This window comes from Brienomyrus brachyistius, chromosome 19, assembly GCF_023856365.1.
Source record: "Brienomyrus brachyistius isolate T26 chromosome 19, BBRACH_0.4, whole genome shotgun sequence".
Lineage (NCBI taxonomy): Eukaryota > Metazoa > Chordata > Actinopteri > Osteoglossiformes > Mormyridae > Brienomyrus > Brienomyrus brachyistius.
The window spans coordinates 13,829,108-13,841,365 of record NC_064551.1 but is presented as its reverse complement, the minus strand read 5'-3'; the positions used below and the strand labels follow the sequence as shown (position 1 = coordinate 13,841,365).

General features: G+C 44.5%; 1 protein-coding gene across 1 annotated transcript; it reads right to left on the bottom strand.

The window, feature by feature from the left end:
* Positions 1–891: 891 nt before the first annotated feature.
* Positions 892–6,837, bottom strand: LOC125715138 (breast cancer metastasis-suppressor 1-like protein-A). Its single transcript, XM_048986411.1, has 10 exons — positions 6,550–6,837; positions 6,057–6,147; positions 5,826–5,953; positions 5,019–5,098; positions 4,647–4,743; positions 4,232–4,321; positions 3,955–4,019; positions 3,807–3,846; positions 3,424–3,550; positions 892–3,344 (listed from the first exon to the last, which is right to left on the bottom strand). The coding sequence occupies exons 1-10, from the start codon at positions 6,683–6,685 to the stop codon at positions 3,227–3,229; spliced, it is 972 nt and encodes a 323-aa protein (XP_048842368.1). The 5' UTR covers positions 6,686–6,837; the 3' UTR covers positions 892–3,226.
* Between the last annotated feature and the right edge of the window lie 5,421 nt (positions 6,838–12,258).

The following is a 12,258-nucleotide window of genomic DNA, read 5'->3' as shown; positions in this document are numbered from 1 at the left end:
GCCTCTTGTAGCACTGAACGGTCACTAAATGTGTTTGGCAGCTTAGCTGGCCAGTGAGATATAGGGGACTCTGCACAGCAATCAGGCACAAAGGCCTGCTTAAGCATGAACATTACTGCTCCACGTCATCTTTGTGCTGTTAGTGTATGAGGTTACTGATCAAACCTAGCGTGGTACAAAAGGCAGTGCCGACAGAACTAGTAAAGGCCGAGGTCTGATGCAAGTCTGTCTTCCACTTATAAAGACTTTTAAAAACACAAAAAGTGAGGAAACTAATGCGCTCCTCAGCGTGATTCATCTGGTTCAACATTTCCAGGCCGAAATTCATGGTACATCAAATGGAAATAACTGCCACAATTAAATTAGCCCTGAGTCATTGTCCTTCATTTAATAAGGTGCAAATGATTTTCTAGCAGTCAACGGTTTACCCTTAATTGAAGTAATTAGTGCCAAAGGACTCAACTTCAGGCAGAAACTGTTCATGTCCAGGGTCTGGCCTTTTCACATGCCAGCACTCTAGTCCCCCTTACCATTAACTCCTTCGACTCCGGGGCAGTAACCGTTAGGTCCATGAGGGGGCGCTGTACATGGGAGGCCAGCTCATTGCTGCGCATCAGGGCCACTCAGTCATGAGACTACCACTGCAAATGGGACCGGCTTTCAGTCCACAGGCTGGCACCTCCCAGTTGGGATAGCATACGTTCTCCAGATTGCCAAAACAGGTACGTTGCTTCAGGAAAAAAAAGAGCTTGACAAGTCTTTACTATTAAAAGGAATAGATGCCTTTATCACTTGCTGTGTGGGCATCAATATTGTTTTTAATGATGTCATCTATTATAACATGCAGGGCAAAGGTCAATCTCGATGTCATTCGGAATCAGACAAAGAAGGTGTGGTAGACTTTTTATTTTATATTTAAAAAAAGAACATAAACATTGAGAGAATCAGTTGGACTTCAATGCTATGGGCACAGAAAGCGACCCCCCCCCTTCACAGTACGGGTTTCCTGAAGCATCTGACAGCGCTCCATACCCCAGGTGGGATCTCCGATGGCCTCGTTTTGAAAAGCCAAACATATAAATTCAATGCGCGAGTCAGAGTTCCTCAACCCGTTGCAAGTTTTTGCTCTCTCTCAGTTCCCTGCCAGATAGTCCACATTTCTGCTCCCTCCTTACTGGGAGCTGGGAGGAAGCAAAAACATGGGACTGTCCGGGAGTCCCTGCGGACCAAATTGGGAAACCCTGCTGTTAGTGATGCTTCTGTAACATCGTGCTCACAGCCCTTTTCTATCCATGGCGGTAGAGGAGCAAGGCACAGACCCAAAAGCTGTACAGCGGTATCGTTCATACCTCTGGGACAACACAGCATGTCCCTTTTACGCAGGAGCACCTGCAATCAACGTGATTCATACAGGGACGTGCCACAGGAAAAACCCTTTAATCTCTCTTACTACAGAGCACCCTGTTGCTCATCAGTCATGATACAGTACAGAACACAAAATGCAGGCACGGCGAGTCCACTCTGTGTCACGGGGAAGAACACAAAGAATCCCGTTTAATAACTCAAGACTAATACCAGCAGCTGTAGCTTAGAACCTTCAGCTCGACGGGGGGCGGCTGCCACACCTTCTCACAGCAGGACGGATCGACACGCTTAGGCCACTTCACAGTTCAGCACTTTGCGGGGGGGGGGGGGGGGGGGACAAAAAAAAGAGGGGGGTACAGCAGTGTGGCATTCCAATCTGTTCCCTTTCTGTCTCAAATACTTGCATATGGAATGGAAGCTGGGAGCCACAGGACGATCAGGGTCGCTTACTGACCCCCCCCCCCGCACCCCCAAAAGAGGGGCAAACAAACATAGCAGGGGAGAGGCAAAGGGTGCCACCAACCAACTGCTCTCAGACGAACTGCAGGTATCTAAACTGAATACAGTACTGACGATGTGAGCATGCAAGTGCATTACATAATAATCAAGTCACATGTACTGTGTGACCGACCAGAAAGCCAACACACACTCGGCGCTAACCAGTCAGCCACAGGGCTTTATTCTGGGAGCCTGACAGCTGTTCTGAGAGTTAGCTAACAACCCACAGGCGTGTCCCCCAGTACTGTCGGGGTTTGAAGGAGTCGAGGCGACCCCGCATTTCCAGCACTGCCTGAGGGGGCCCATCAGCCATCAGAGGGCCGGGGGGCAGACCGGATGCTTCACTGCGGCCTGGCCGCGGTCTGTTGGGTTCGGATCCCACACCTCCCATCAGCTATATTCGCCCCTGCCGGCACTGACGACCTCGATCAGCCGGCGAGGAGGACGTGGGTGTCCCGACAATAAAAATCAACTGCAGGAAAACCATCCTTTGGGCCAAGAGTTTACTAGGCTAAGGGGGACTTCTCTGCAGCAAATGAGGCAACTGACTCCAAATCTTTTTTTTACAAATGCAATGAAGGAAAACACAAGCATGTGTGAAACATGGAGAATATGTAATATTTGTGTGACATGACAAGCATTTGAAAACAAATCCTGTAAACAGACAGAAAGAGAGTAGAGATTTCCTCTGAGAAGGTCAATCTAAACTGGAATTTTCCCATCCCATTCTGGGGGGACCTGATAAGGTCAACTGGTCATGTGACATGAACCGGAGGCTGAAGCGGGTCGAGGACGCAGCTCCAATACACCACATAATACTGCATGGAGGAGGACCGAAAGGAACTGGAGAGAGAGAGGAGTAGAGAGAGAATAGAAATAGCAGAAAAGTCGGCCCCATGCGTGGGTGCCGGCAAGACGCGCAGTGACGGTGTTATGGAGACCGTTTGGCAAGGGCTGCTGCAGTGAGGAGGAACGGTGCGATTCCCGGGAGGCACTCAGAGCCTCGCCACCGCATTTTTAGCTCACATGGTCGAATCCGAGCGAACTACTAAGTAATAACGTGCACGGATCCACTGCCGCGGGCCAAATATTAGCTTCCCCCAGTCCCTGGTTCGTTCCCCTTGGCAGCCATCTCACCACTAGCAGCACGGCCTGCAAATGCAAGGCATGGAGAGTCGCGACCCCACACATGCGAGATCAGAGCCGTGACTGACGATCATCTCGCAGCTGGAGGGAAGAGTAAATGTCTCCAAGGGGCTGCTGTTCAACTACAGGTACGGGTAGCGTAAAGACAGGACACAGCCTGTCATCAGAGTCACTGGGGCAACACAGAAGAGGCGGGGCCAGGCCGAGGCCCGGGCCCCTAAGAGTGCTTGATAGTGTATTTGCCTTTCTGCAGCTGAGAGATGTAGAGCTTCGACTTGCTGCCGTCAAGTCTCTTGAACCAGACCTCGTCGTGGTTGATCGTCGTGATGACAGCGCTGAGGGGAGATGATGGAGGGGTTTAAAAGCAAAGAGAGGGTACAGCAAACAGGGAGAGCGGACAGGAGGCTCCGGTACCTGGTGGGGTACTCGTCCTTCCGATCGATGCATATTGCCTGGCCCCGGCTGTACCACTCGCCGTCGTAAAAAAGGCGCCCGTCTTCGGACCGCACGCTGTGCTGGTGCTTCTCGTTTTTGGCAGGGACTGTCAGGAACAGAGAGGGAGTGTCGGGTTAGTCGGCGCCGGCAGATAAGGCCCCAAAGATTATAGGTTTGAATCCCGATTGTGCTATGCTTTAACTATCAGCCACTTTAAACATTCAGAGCTTATAGATGGACTATTGTAACTGTGTAAAAGAAACGAAATTCCAGTGATGTGAGCATTCTGATGTTCGAACAACACAGCACATTTCATCACCAATGTTTCTTTTCCCTAAAGAGGTACATAATCTCACACTTACCGTCTGTCTTCACTCTGTGAGGCCCCAAGCTAGCAGTTGCCTGGAAAACCGACGACGGGGGAGACGTTAAATGGGAAAGCATACCACCCACGAGCCATGATGAAATTCACACCCGCCTGTCCCACGTGCCATCTGCCCCCAATACTACCTTTCTGATAGCGGTCCAGTCTTCAAGAATGTCCAGATCTTGCAGCATGTAAACAATGTAGGGTCGTGACATGGTTAAGGAGGACTTTTTTCACGCAAAACATGCAATCCAATTACAGAGCACAAAAAACAAACAAATATGGCACACAAGCAAAAGCCACCTGATCTTCCCCGGCACCAGCATACCGAGAGCACCGCATGGGAGATATACCAAAACAGTAATGAACAAAATGCATGGAGCCTTATTGAACCGATGCACAGAAACTACAACAGGATATCTGAAACAACCACTGGTTTCTTCTTCTTGTCTGGGCTGAAGGGGTCTTTCTTCTTGTTTTTCCTAGACTGCAGTCCGTCATTCCACAGTTCTGAAATGAAGCAGTCCATGATGTATCAGCACCTCGTATCCCAGAATGCCAAGTGCCCTTTGTGTATTTAACCACAGCAGAGTTTGCAAAAGGCTCTCCTCTCACCTTCACCCCTGAATAGCGGTGCACACAGTCCCTGAAATAATATCATGCTGTAGGTATTGTTATTCTTAGCTGTACTTTGGGTCATATTGATACTACAACACAGTGTGCTTTGCAGACCTTAGCTAAGAGCGATCATATGTGTGACTGATGGGGTACCCCACTGTAGCTAATGAGTATAACAATAACATACCCACAGCATAGGATGCTGGGTGTCCTGTACCTGAGGTAATGTCTATGCTGTGACGGTCTTCCTCCAGTCTTCGAATCTTCTCCTCCAGCTCGCTCTGCACCGTATCGAACAGCAGCAGCTTCTCACTCTTAGAAGGGTGAAACGACACGAACATATCAAGCGGCTGTTACGCTGCCATCACGGAGACTTAATAGGTGCAGATACCTATTGAAGCATGAGGTTTAAAAGCCTTCCTGGGAACCCAACTAAGTCCTTTTCTGCGGTCGTGAGTCAAGGTCCTTAAGCAATAGGCTGCATTAATTGACCGGCATAAAACGGCGAAGCGTGCAAATGAGGCGGGAGAATGGAGTGGTGATTAATGGCCCGTGAGCCTGCTGGCTGGGCCTCGACGTGACGGCCTACCTCCCAGTGCTGGAAGGCAGCCTGGATCTCACAGTCATACTTGTTCTTCACCGACTCCAAACAGAGCTCCCTATAGATCCCTGTAGTTGGACAGGGTCAGTCACAGAACACAAAGTCGGTCACAGAACACAAAGACCTTCAGAAGGCCCTCATCCAAAAACGACCAAAGACAACCCGACACATGGGGGAATGCACTACAAGTCAAATGTTTTTGCGCATAGAGATTTGCAACAACTACTAAAAATACACTCGATATTCTTGGCTAAAAAATAAATCCACCGTAAGTTCACCATCTGAGTACATTTATTCGCAAGAAAATGTCATATCTTTGATCCATCAAACTAACCTGCTCAAGCAGTTATAACAGCAGAGAAAATTTGAGGCATTCTTTAAACAAGGGACATTAAACCCGCTCTGATTTATGGGATGAAACAGTTAACTAGTGCATTTAAAGGTAAAGGACAGCTTAGAATTTGACTATGCCATCACGACACAAATAGTTAATAGGATGTCAGACATGCACTGCTACATACTCTTTACACATTATAAATGGAACTTTTTATTTGACTAATATTTTCATTTACAGTTGTTCAATCAACTTTCCAGTGCTTAACAAGAATAAAAAATCTGCAGTTTACGAAGTAAATGGAAAAGTGGTAAAACCTGTGGTGTGCAAAAACTTTTGACTGGTAGTGTAATATAGTACAACTAAAGGCAGTGCAAATTATAAACAGGAATGGTAGCTTAAACTGTTCATTAAAAATATAATAATTCATAGCATCAATCATTCCAACAAGTCTGCAGTACCTGCTACTTTGGTTCGGATCTGCATGTTCTCCTGCAGGTTGGCGAGGGGTTCAAGGTACTCTGCGGCATTGCCAGCAATGACCTCCTGCAGCTTGATGTCTACCTGACTTAGTCTTTCCTTGTAAAGCCTAAACAGCATGACAAAAACGCCAAGGTGGTGGTGGGGGGGTAAATATTGGACCAGAGCACAGCAGACAGTGCAGTAACATGCGGAACGTTGTGGTGCCTTACTGGTCTTTCAAATCTGTGAACTGCTTCTCTAGGTTTGTCATTTCGTCTAAGCATTCCATTCTCCTCCTCTCGCAATCTTCATCGTCCATCTCTATATCAGAGAAGAAGAAAACAGCCGTAGTAACCCCATCGTAAAAAAAAAATGAATAGCAACACCGGATCGCCATGCATCACATCCCAACCCATGGGCATTGGTGATATTAATAAATTAGCGGGCGCCCTGCAGATGTGATTGCATGGGGCAACCTGCAGACATGCACAGCTTTAGGAAAAAGCCAAGATGTCGACGCTAGCAGATATAATTTCCACCGCATTTGTATCTGTGAATGTAGGTAAAGGGGGAGATGTGGCCACGCGCTCAACTGGCATCGTCTAGCTAGTTATATGTGGACACCGGTGGCTGGATCGTGCTCCGCTTCGGACGCCGTGGCCAAGGCCACTGTGTCACCGAACACCTCCGGACACGTCCGGTGCTCATGCCCATCGCCCCCACCTGAGCTGTCCCCATCTTCAGAAACCGACGAGCTTTCCGTGTCCTCCTCGTCCGAGCTGCTCGCCTCCTGCTCTGGGTAGTCCACCTCCATTTCTTCGTGGTTGCTCTCTTTCTTTTCTCGGGAGTGCACCGGCATTGTTCGTAACAGGAAAATATACGCGACGAGGGACAGACTAAAAGGACCAAAAATGCGTTATTGACTTACTTACGGGTTGGTAAACAAAAACAATTAAAAACCGAAGGAAATGAACTACGAGTTCGAAATATGGCTACTTACGGTGGCCAATCGAGTTCGCTGTTTTACGAACGGAAAACCCTCCATCCAGCCAATCAGAGTAGCAGAACTGCGTTTCCGTTGACGTATTGTAGGTGGACTCTGCGGCTGTTATGTAGGGAATTGTAGTTTTATGTAACCGGAAGTTGAATAGTCCAGGCATCAAAACTACAAAAAAATTAATAGATAACGAATAAGCAATGATCCTTAATTGTTGCCTCACACCTCCAAGGGTTAAGGTGTGGATCCTGTCCATGTTCTCACTCTTACTCACTCTGAAGTTTGCGTTTAAGTGATTGGCAGACTAATACTACTACCATTTAAAAGTAGTATTTTAAGCACCTATATTGAACACATAGTATATTTAGATAAAGTATATAAGATACCCTACTGCATTCCGTTGTTTGCTTTGAAAGATTTTGCTATAAAGAAAAAACAATTGAACTGGTTTAATTGATTCACATGTGACAAGCAGTATAACCATTGTATGTGGGCATTATCATGTACACTGATTTGAGATATGCATGACGTTCTTCACATTTTTATTTTATTTAACCTTTATTTTTCCAGGCAAGTCGCTAAGAACAGTTTCTTATTGACGTGATCATAGTCATTCCACTGTTTATTAACGATAAGACGAATATGTTTCATGTTTACTATTTAGCAGTTCTCTCTTTATGGTAATATTATCAGATACTTCCCCGTTGACGCGTTTGTCAAATTCAACCAGCAGAGGGCAGTCTTCAATATAAATGCAATTCACTAAGCTTACCTCAAGATTCCCAGACGCTTAGGATAATCAAGACTGTGGTTGAAGGCCTGCAAGGAATAAAGAGTATCGTGCTGATATTAACACAGCGGGTACATTTTTGTACTACTTTGCTCAGCACATACTCTGCCCTAATACCTGAATATTGATATTAGTTAATTTAGTACTGGAAATACAGGCAAGCATTGCGGCATTATTATCTTTTGAGTTGAGGGACGTCAAAGATCAGGTTTCTGCGGAGCTTGGGTTTAAAATTCACATTATATCATGTGAATGTTACTATGCATAACCCAGTACATTAGCATGTATCGACTTATGTTATAAAAAAAGTCACGTGTCTTTTAATGTTGAACTGTGAATATGTTTAGGAGAATTAACTTTATTCACAAATTGACATTCATCTATTCTTCTTTCTTCCATACTACTTATCCCAGGCACTACCAGGAACAAGGAAAAAATCACTTTTGTCATGATGCAGCCCATCCCAAGGCATATCACACAAAAGGGCAATTTAAGGACAACAATGAACGTTTTTGGAGTGTGGGAGGAATGTAGAGTATCTAGAAAAAACCTGTAAAAAATATTTAAACCAGAAAGGAATGCTGTCGGAACAATAGCATTGTATTCCTCAGACAGCCCCATCACCTGCTTGATTTAATGTTCTGGTTGAATTAATAATCCAAAAGATCCATTAAATAGATTTTGAGTTTTTGTTTTTGAGTTTTTATTGTCCTAACAGGAATGCAAAGGAAGCAGCAGAGGACCAGTACGGAAAGCATATGTGATTCAAACCTTAAACTCTGGAAGGGTGAAGCTACAGCTAATGGACAACAACAGAACATAGAAAATATAATAAAACATTTATTCCGTGATGTACAAGTATGTTGGTTATCACTTCATGGTCTTCTGGATTATACTATTTTTGCATATTGTGTGTGTGTGTATATATATAATGTTACTATCATAGATTTGTTTAGTTGTTTAGTTATTATTTTTTTTAATTCCATGTCAGATGCCACACACACACATCACACACACACACACACACACATGTAGGGTATACCTATCCTTATGGGGCCCGCTCATTCACTTCTATGGGAAAAATGCTAGTGCTAACTATAACAACCTTAACCCCCACCCTGCCCTAACCATAACCATAAGTAACCAAGCAAAATACAAGACTTTTTGCATTTTTAGTTTTTTCATAACTTTTTTTTCAAGAAAAAATCACGTTATGGGGACATTGTGTCCCCATAAGGATAGGTATACCCGCTCACACCCACGCACACACACACACACACACAGGGACTTCACGGCTGCAGTGGGTATAGATAGTAACATGCTTCTTTGGCGTAATGCCCTTACTGAATTTGAGAAATGCTGAGCTGTATTTTAAATAATAAATGTTTCACAGTTTTTTATGACTAACCCTGCGAGATGCCATGAGGGGGGGCATTGTGGTTGTTATGACTGTAGGTTAAGTTTAGCTTGTGGTCACTGTAGGTCTGCATTGCATTCGGGAAATTGAGCACTTTCACACATTTATACAGGCACTACTGTATTGTACGATTCTTCTTTCAGTGATCCGAAATTTTTTTTTTTACCAAGTCTACAGCCTACGCTGCATGCCATGTGAAATCAAAAATTCATCTGAATCACAGGTCTGAGGACCGTGAAAAGAAACCAATGTACCTAGAGGTAACCCACTTAACAAAATAGAGGGGGTTTCAAAGCCGCAAATTCCAATCCTGGCGGGGTGCAGTTCCGGTTGCGACCACTGTGTCACAGCATTGCCTTACTACACCACTAGCAGGAAGAAGTCTGTGCCAAGCAAGTGGAAATGCAGTGACACTCATCACATATCCCCTCAGACTAATTCGTTTACTCAGTAGGGCTTATCTGACTCCTGTTTTCGTTTTTTGCTTTGAATGGCATATAGAAAATATAATTCTTCAGTTCCGGAAACTAAGTCCGATTCACATTTCAGATTTTTGTTCATGCCTTTCCACAAATCCCTCACACTGTTTATATAACATATATTTATAGATCTGATTATTACTAATTTAATCAATAGGATTTTTATATAGTTTTATATAGTATTGCGAGTGCCTAATGTTCTTGTATAGATATTTAATATTGAAGTAGATTTTAAAATGAAACTTACCTTGATAGAAAAGCTAACTATGATAGCATTTGTGTGTCTTCTTTTCCTCCTTGGCCATTAATGTTAGAGTGTCCTTATATCGATTCATTCGACAGATGCTTTTACCCAAAGCGACATTCACAAAGCAGATTTTCGGGCCTTGCTGAAGGCATCAACGGTGAAGTCATTCCGCTGAACATGGGATTTCAACCAGAAACCTTCTGAATCCCAACCCGCTGAGCCTGGAGCCTTTCCATGGTGTGAATGGTAGGAGACGCCTTAGATGGCATGAGAAGGCCCTCACAGATATTCATATAAGACAGGGGCTGTGGTTATTTGTCTTGTGTTGCTGTGTAATCATTTGCTAATTTATTTGATACTGACTTGGCCCTTATCTTCATACATATAACTATGTATATGTAATATGTATGCATTTATTTATTTATTTGTTTATTTGTTTGTTTATTTATGAGTCTTATAAATTGTCTTCTTCTTCTCATTATTATTATTATTATTATTATTATTATTATTATTATTATTATTATTATTATTATTATTATTAATGTCTTTTTTGCCCACTGTCTCCATGTTGTCTGATTTTTGTCCTCCTTCTGTAATTGTATTGTTGGATGTTTTATGTTCTGTTATTTGCACCTTAATCATTTTTAAGTCCCTCATATTAACAGAATTATAGTTTGGATAGATAATTATAAGAAAGCATAATTTCTCTGTAAGTTTATAATAGAAAACTCAAGGGAAATGGAGGTTGAGTAGCATGAAAGCTAAAACAGTCAATAGCTCACTTCATGAAATACGGTTCACCGCAAGCTGGCTTCTGAGTTCTCTTTGTTTTCATAGAGGGGCTGTGAAACAGGAAGTTTAAAGCTGAACTGTAGAGAGACTGAAGGTAAAAATCTTTGCTCTGCTTCTCACCCTTTGCACTCCAATCTCAGTGAGGTGTTTGCGGGGGCGACGTCGCGCAGACGACAGTGGAGTCAGCTGTGTGACTTCCCAGAAACCGCGTACGCCATGCGATAATACCTGCAGTTAACAGAATTTCAGGCCGGAGGTAAACTCTGGGTGAAAAAAGTGTCAAAAACGGTCAAAGCAAAGTCATTTGATGATGCACCTTATGGCAGGAAGGGACAGCGAAGAGTCTTGTGATAAACCCATCACCTTAAACAAATAGTCATAATCAATGAGGTGACAGTATCATGCTATGAGCAAAATGGATCAAGGCTGTACATCGTAGAAGGTGTGGGAGAAGACTTCCACTGGCTCAGACCTAACGGGAGACAGGTCTCAGCAGATCCCAATCAGATATACTGGTGTTTTGTAAGATCGTCATCAATTATAGCAATGTAAGAGGGCTTGGGAACGTGCCTCGCTCGAACCCCACTGCTGGTGGAACACACGTGGGCTGTGCGGGGCAGGTCAGCCCCGGGTGCGCCTACACATTCCCGAAAGCGCGTGCTTGACACACTCACTTTGAGATCTCAAAAGGCGTTGGCGGGGGGGGGGGGGGGGGGGGGGGAGTTATGGGGCAGCTGACTCGCATTTTTGCCATGATTGCTGTAAACCTGCCAATTATTGTAAAATGGTATGAAAACAGAGAGAGGTCCGTGACTGTAAACACACTGGGAGTCTGACCTATTGCTGCTGATGACACGTGCAGCTCACTCAGAAACTCACCTCCATGTTATCTCTGCCACAGATGCCACATTTCTTCATTACTGACCCAGTCATCTAAAGCAAAGCTGCTACTCGTAACAAGGGGTTTACCTGTGACCCAGGCTGCTCTCAATCAGGCTGGTTTGCATCTGCATTCAGAGCAGCAGAGGGCAGCTGATTGATTGTTAGCCACTAGGTCCATCAGCTGCTATATTAATAACCTGCTGTTTTGAACAAATTTTATAAAAAGGTTTCAGTGAATAAATGATCAGATCTGTTGCTGTTTTGCACCGCACACTTGGCACCATGCTGTGCTCTGTAGTTTAACTGGTCAAGCAGGAATGTAGATCCAGATCCTGCCAGTCTTTGTGAACCAGGACTGTCATATTCCGTCAATGTTGTGTCATCAACAAGAACATCTACATTGCTGTAGTCTAGTTTTGGGTTTGCCAGCATTCGGTCATCCTGTTAAACAGAACAAGCTGTGACACAGAATGATTCATGTTGTCTGTGCTTGCTCACTACCTGTGCTAGTAATCTTACTAGAACTTAAGAGATTCTGGTAAAGGTAGCTAATGCTACCTATGCTGTCACTTCCACAGTGTCCTGACTAACATTCTCAAAAATGACTGTCAGAGCCCCCGCCGCAGAGCGCTAACTTGCTGAGTAAGGCAAAAAGTGAGAGCATATCAATTATGTGTGCTGATTTTTTTTTTCCAACAGCAAAACTGAAAGGTGCTGCAGCTGACTGGGACCTGTTCATGTGCCTCTGGGTGGGGGAAGTGACACGTTTCCTCTGCTGAGACAGATCTCTGATGATCCATGGTAATTTCCACATAAGTGGAAATGACC

Coding starts and splice junctions, on each gene's coding strand:
- LOC125715138 (XM_048986411.1), bottom strand. CDS start 6,685: ATGCCGGTGCACTCCCGAGAAAAGAAAGAGAGCAACCACGAAGAAATG. Junction 5,099..5,825: donor GATCCGAACCAAAGTAGCAG/GTACTGCAGACT, acceptor GTCCAACTACAG/GGATCTATAGGGAGCTCTGT. Junction 4,744..5,018: donor CTGCCTTCCAGCACTGGGAG/GTAGGCCGTCAC, acceptor CACCCTTCTAAG/AGTGAGAAGCTGCTGCTGTT.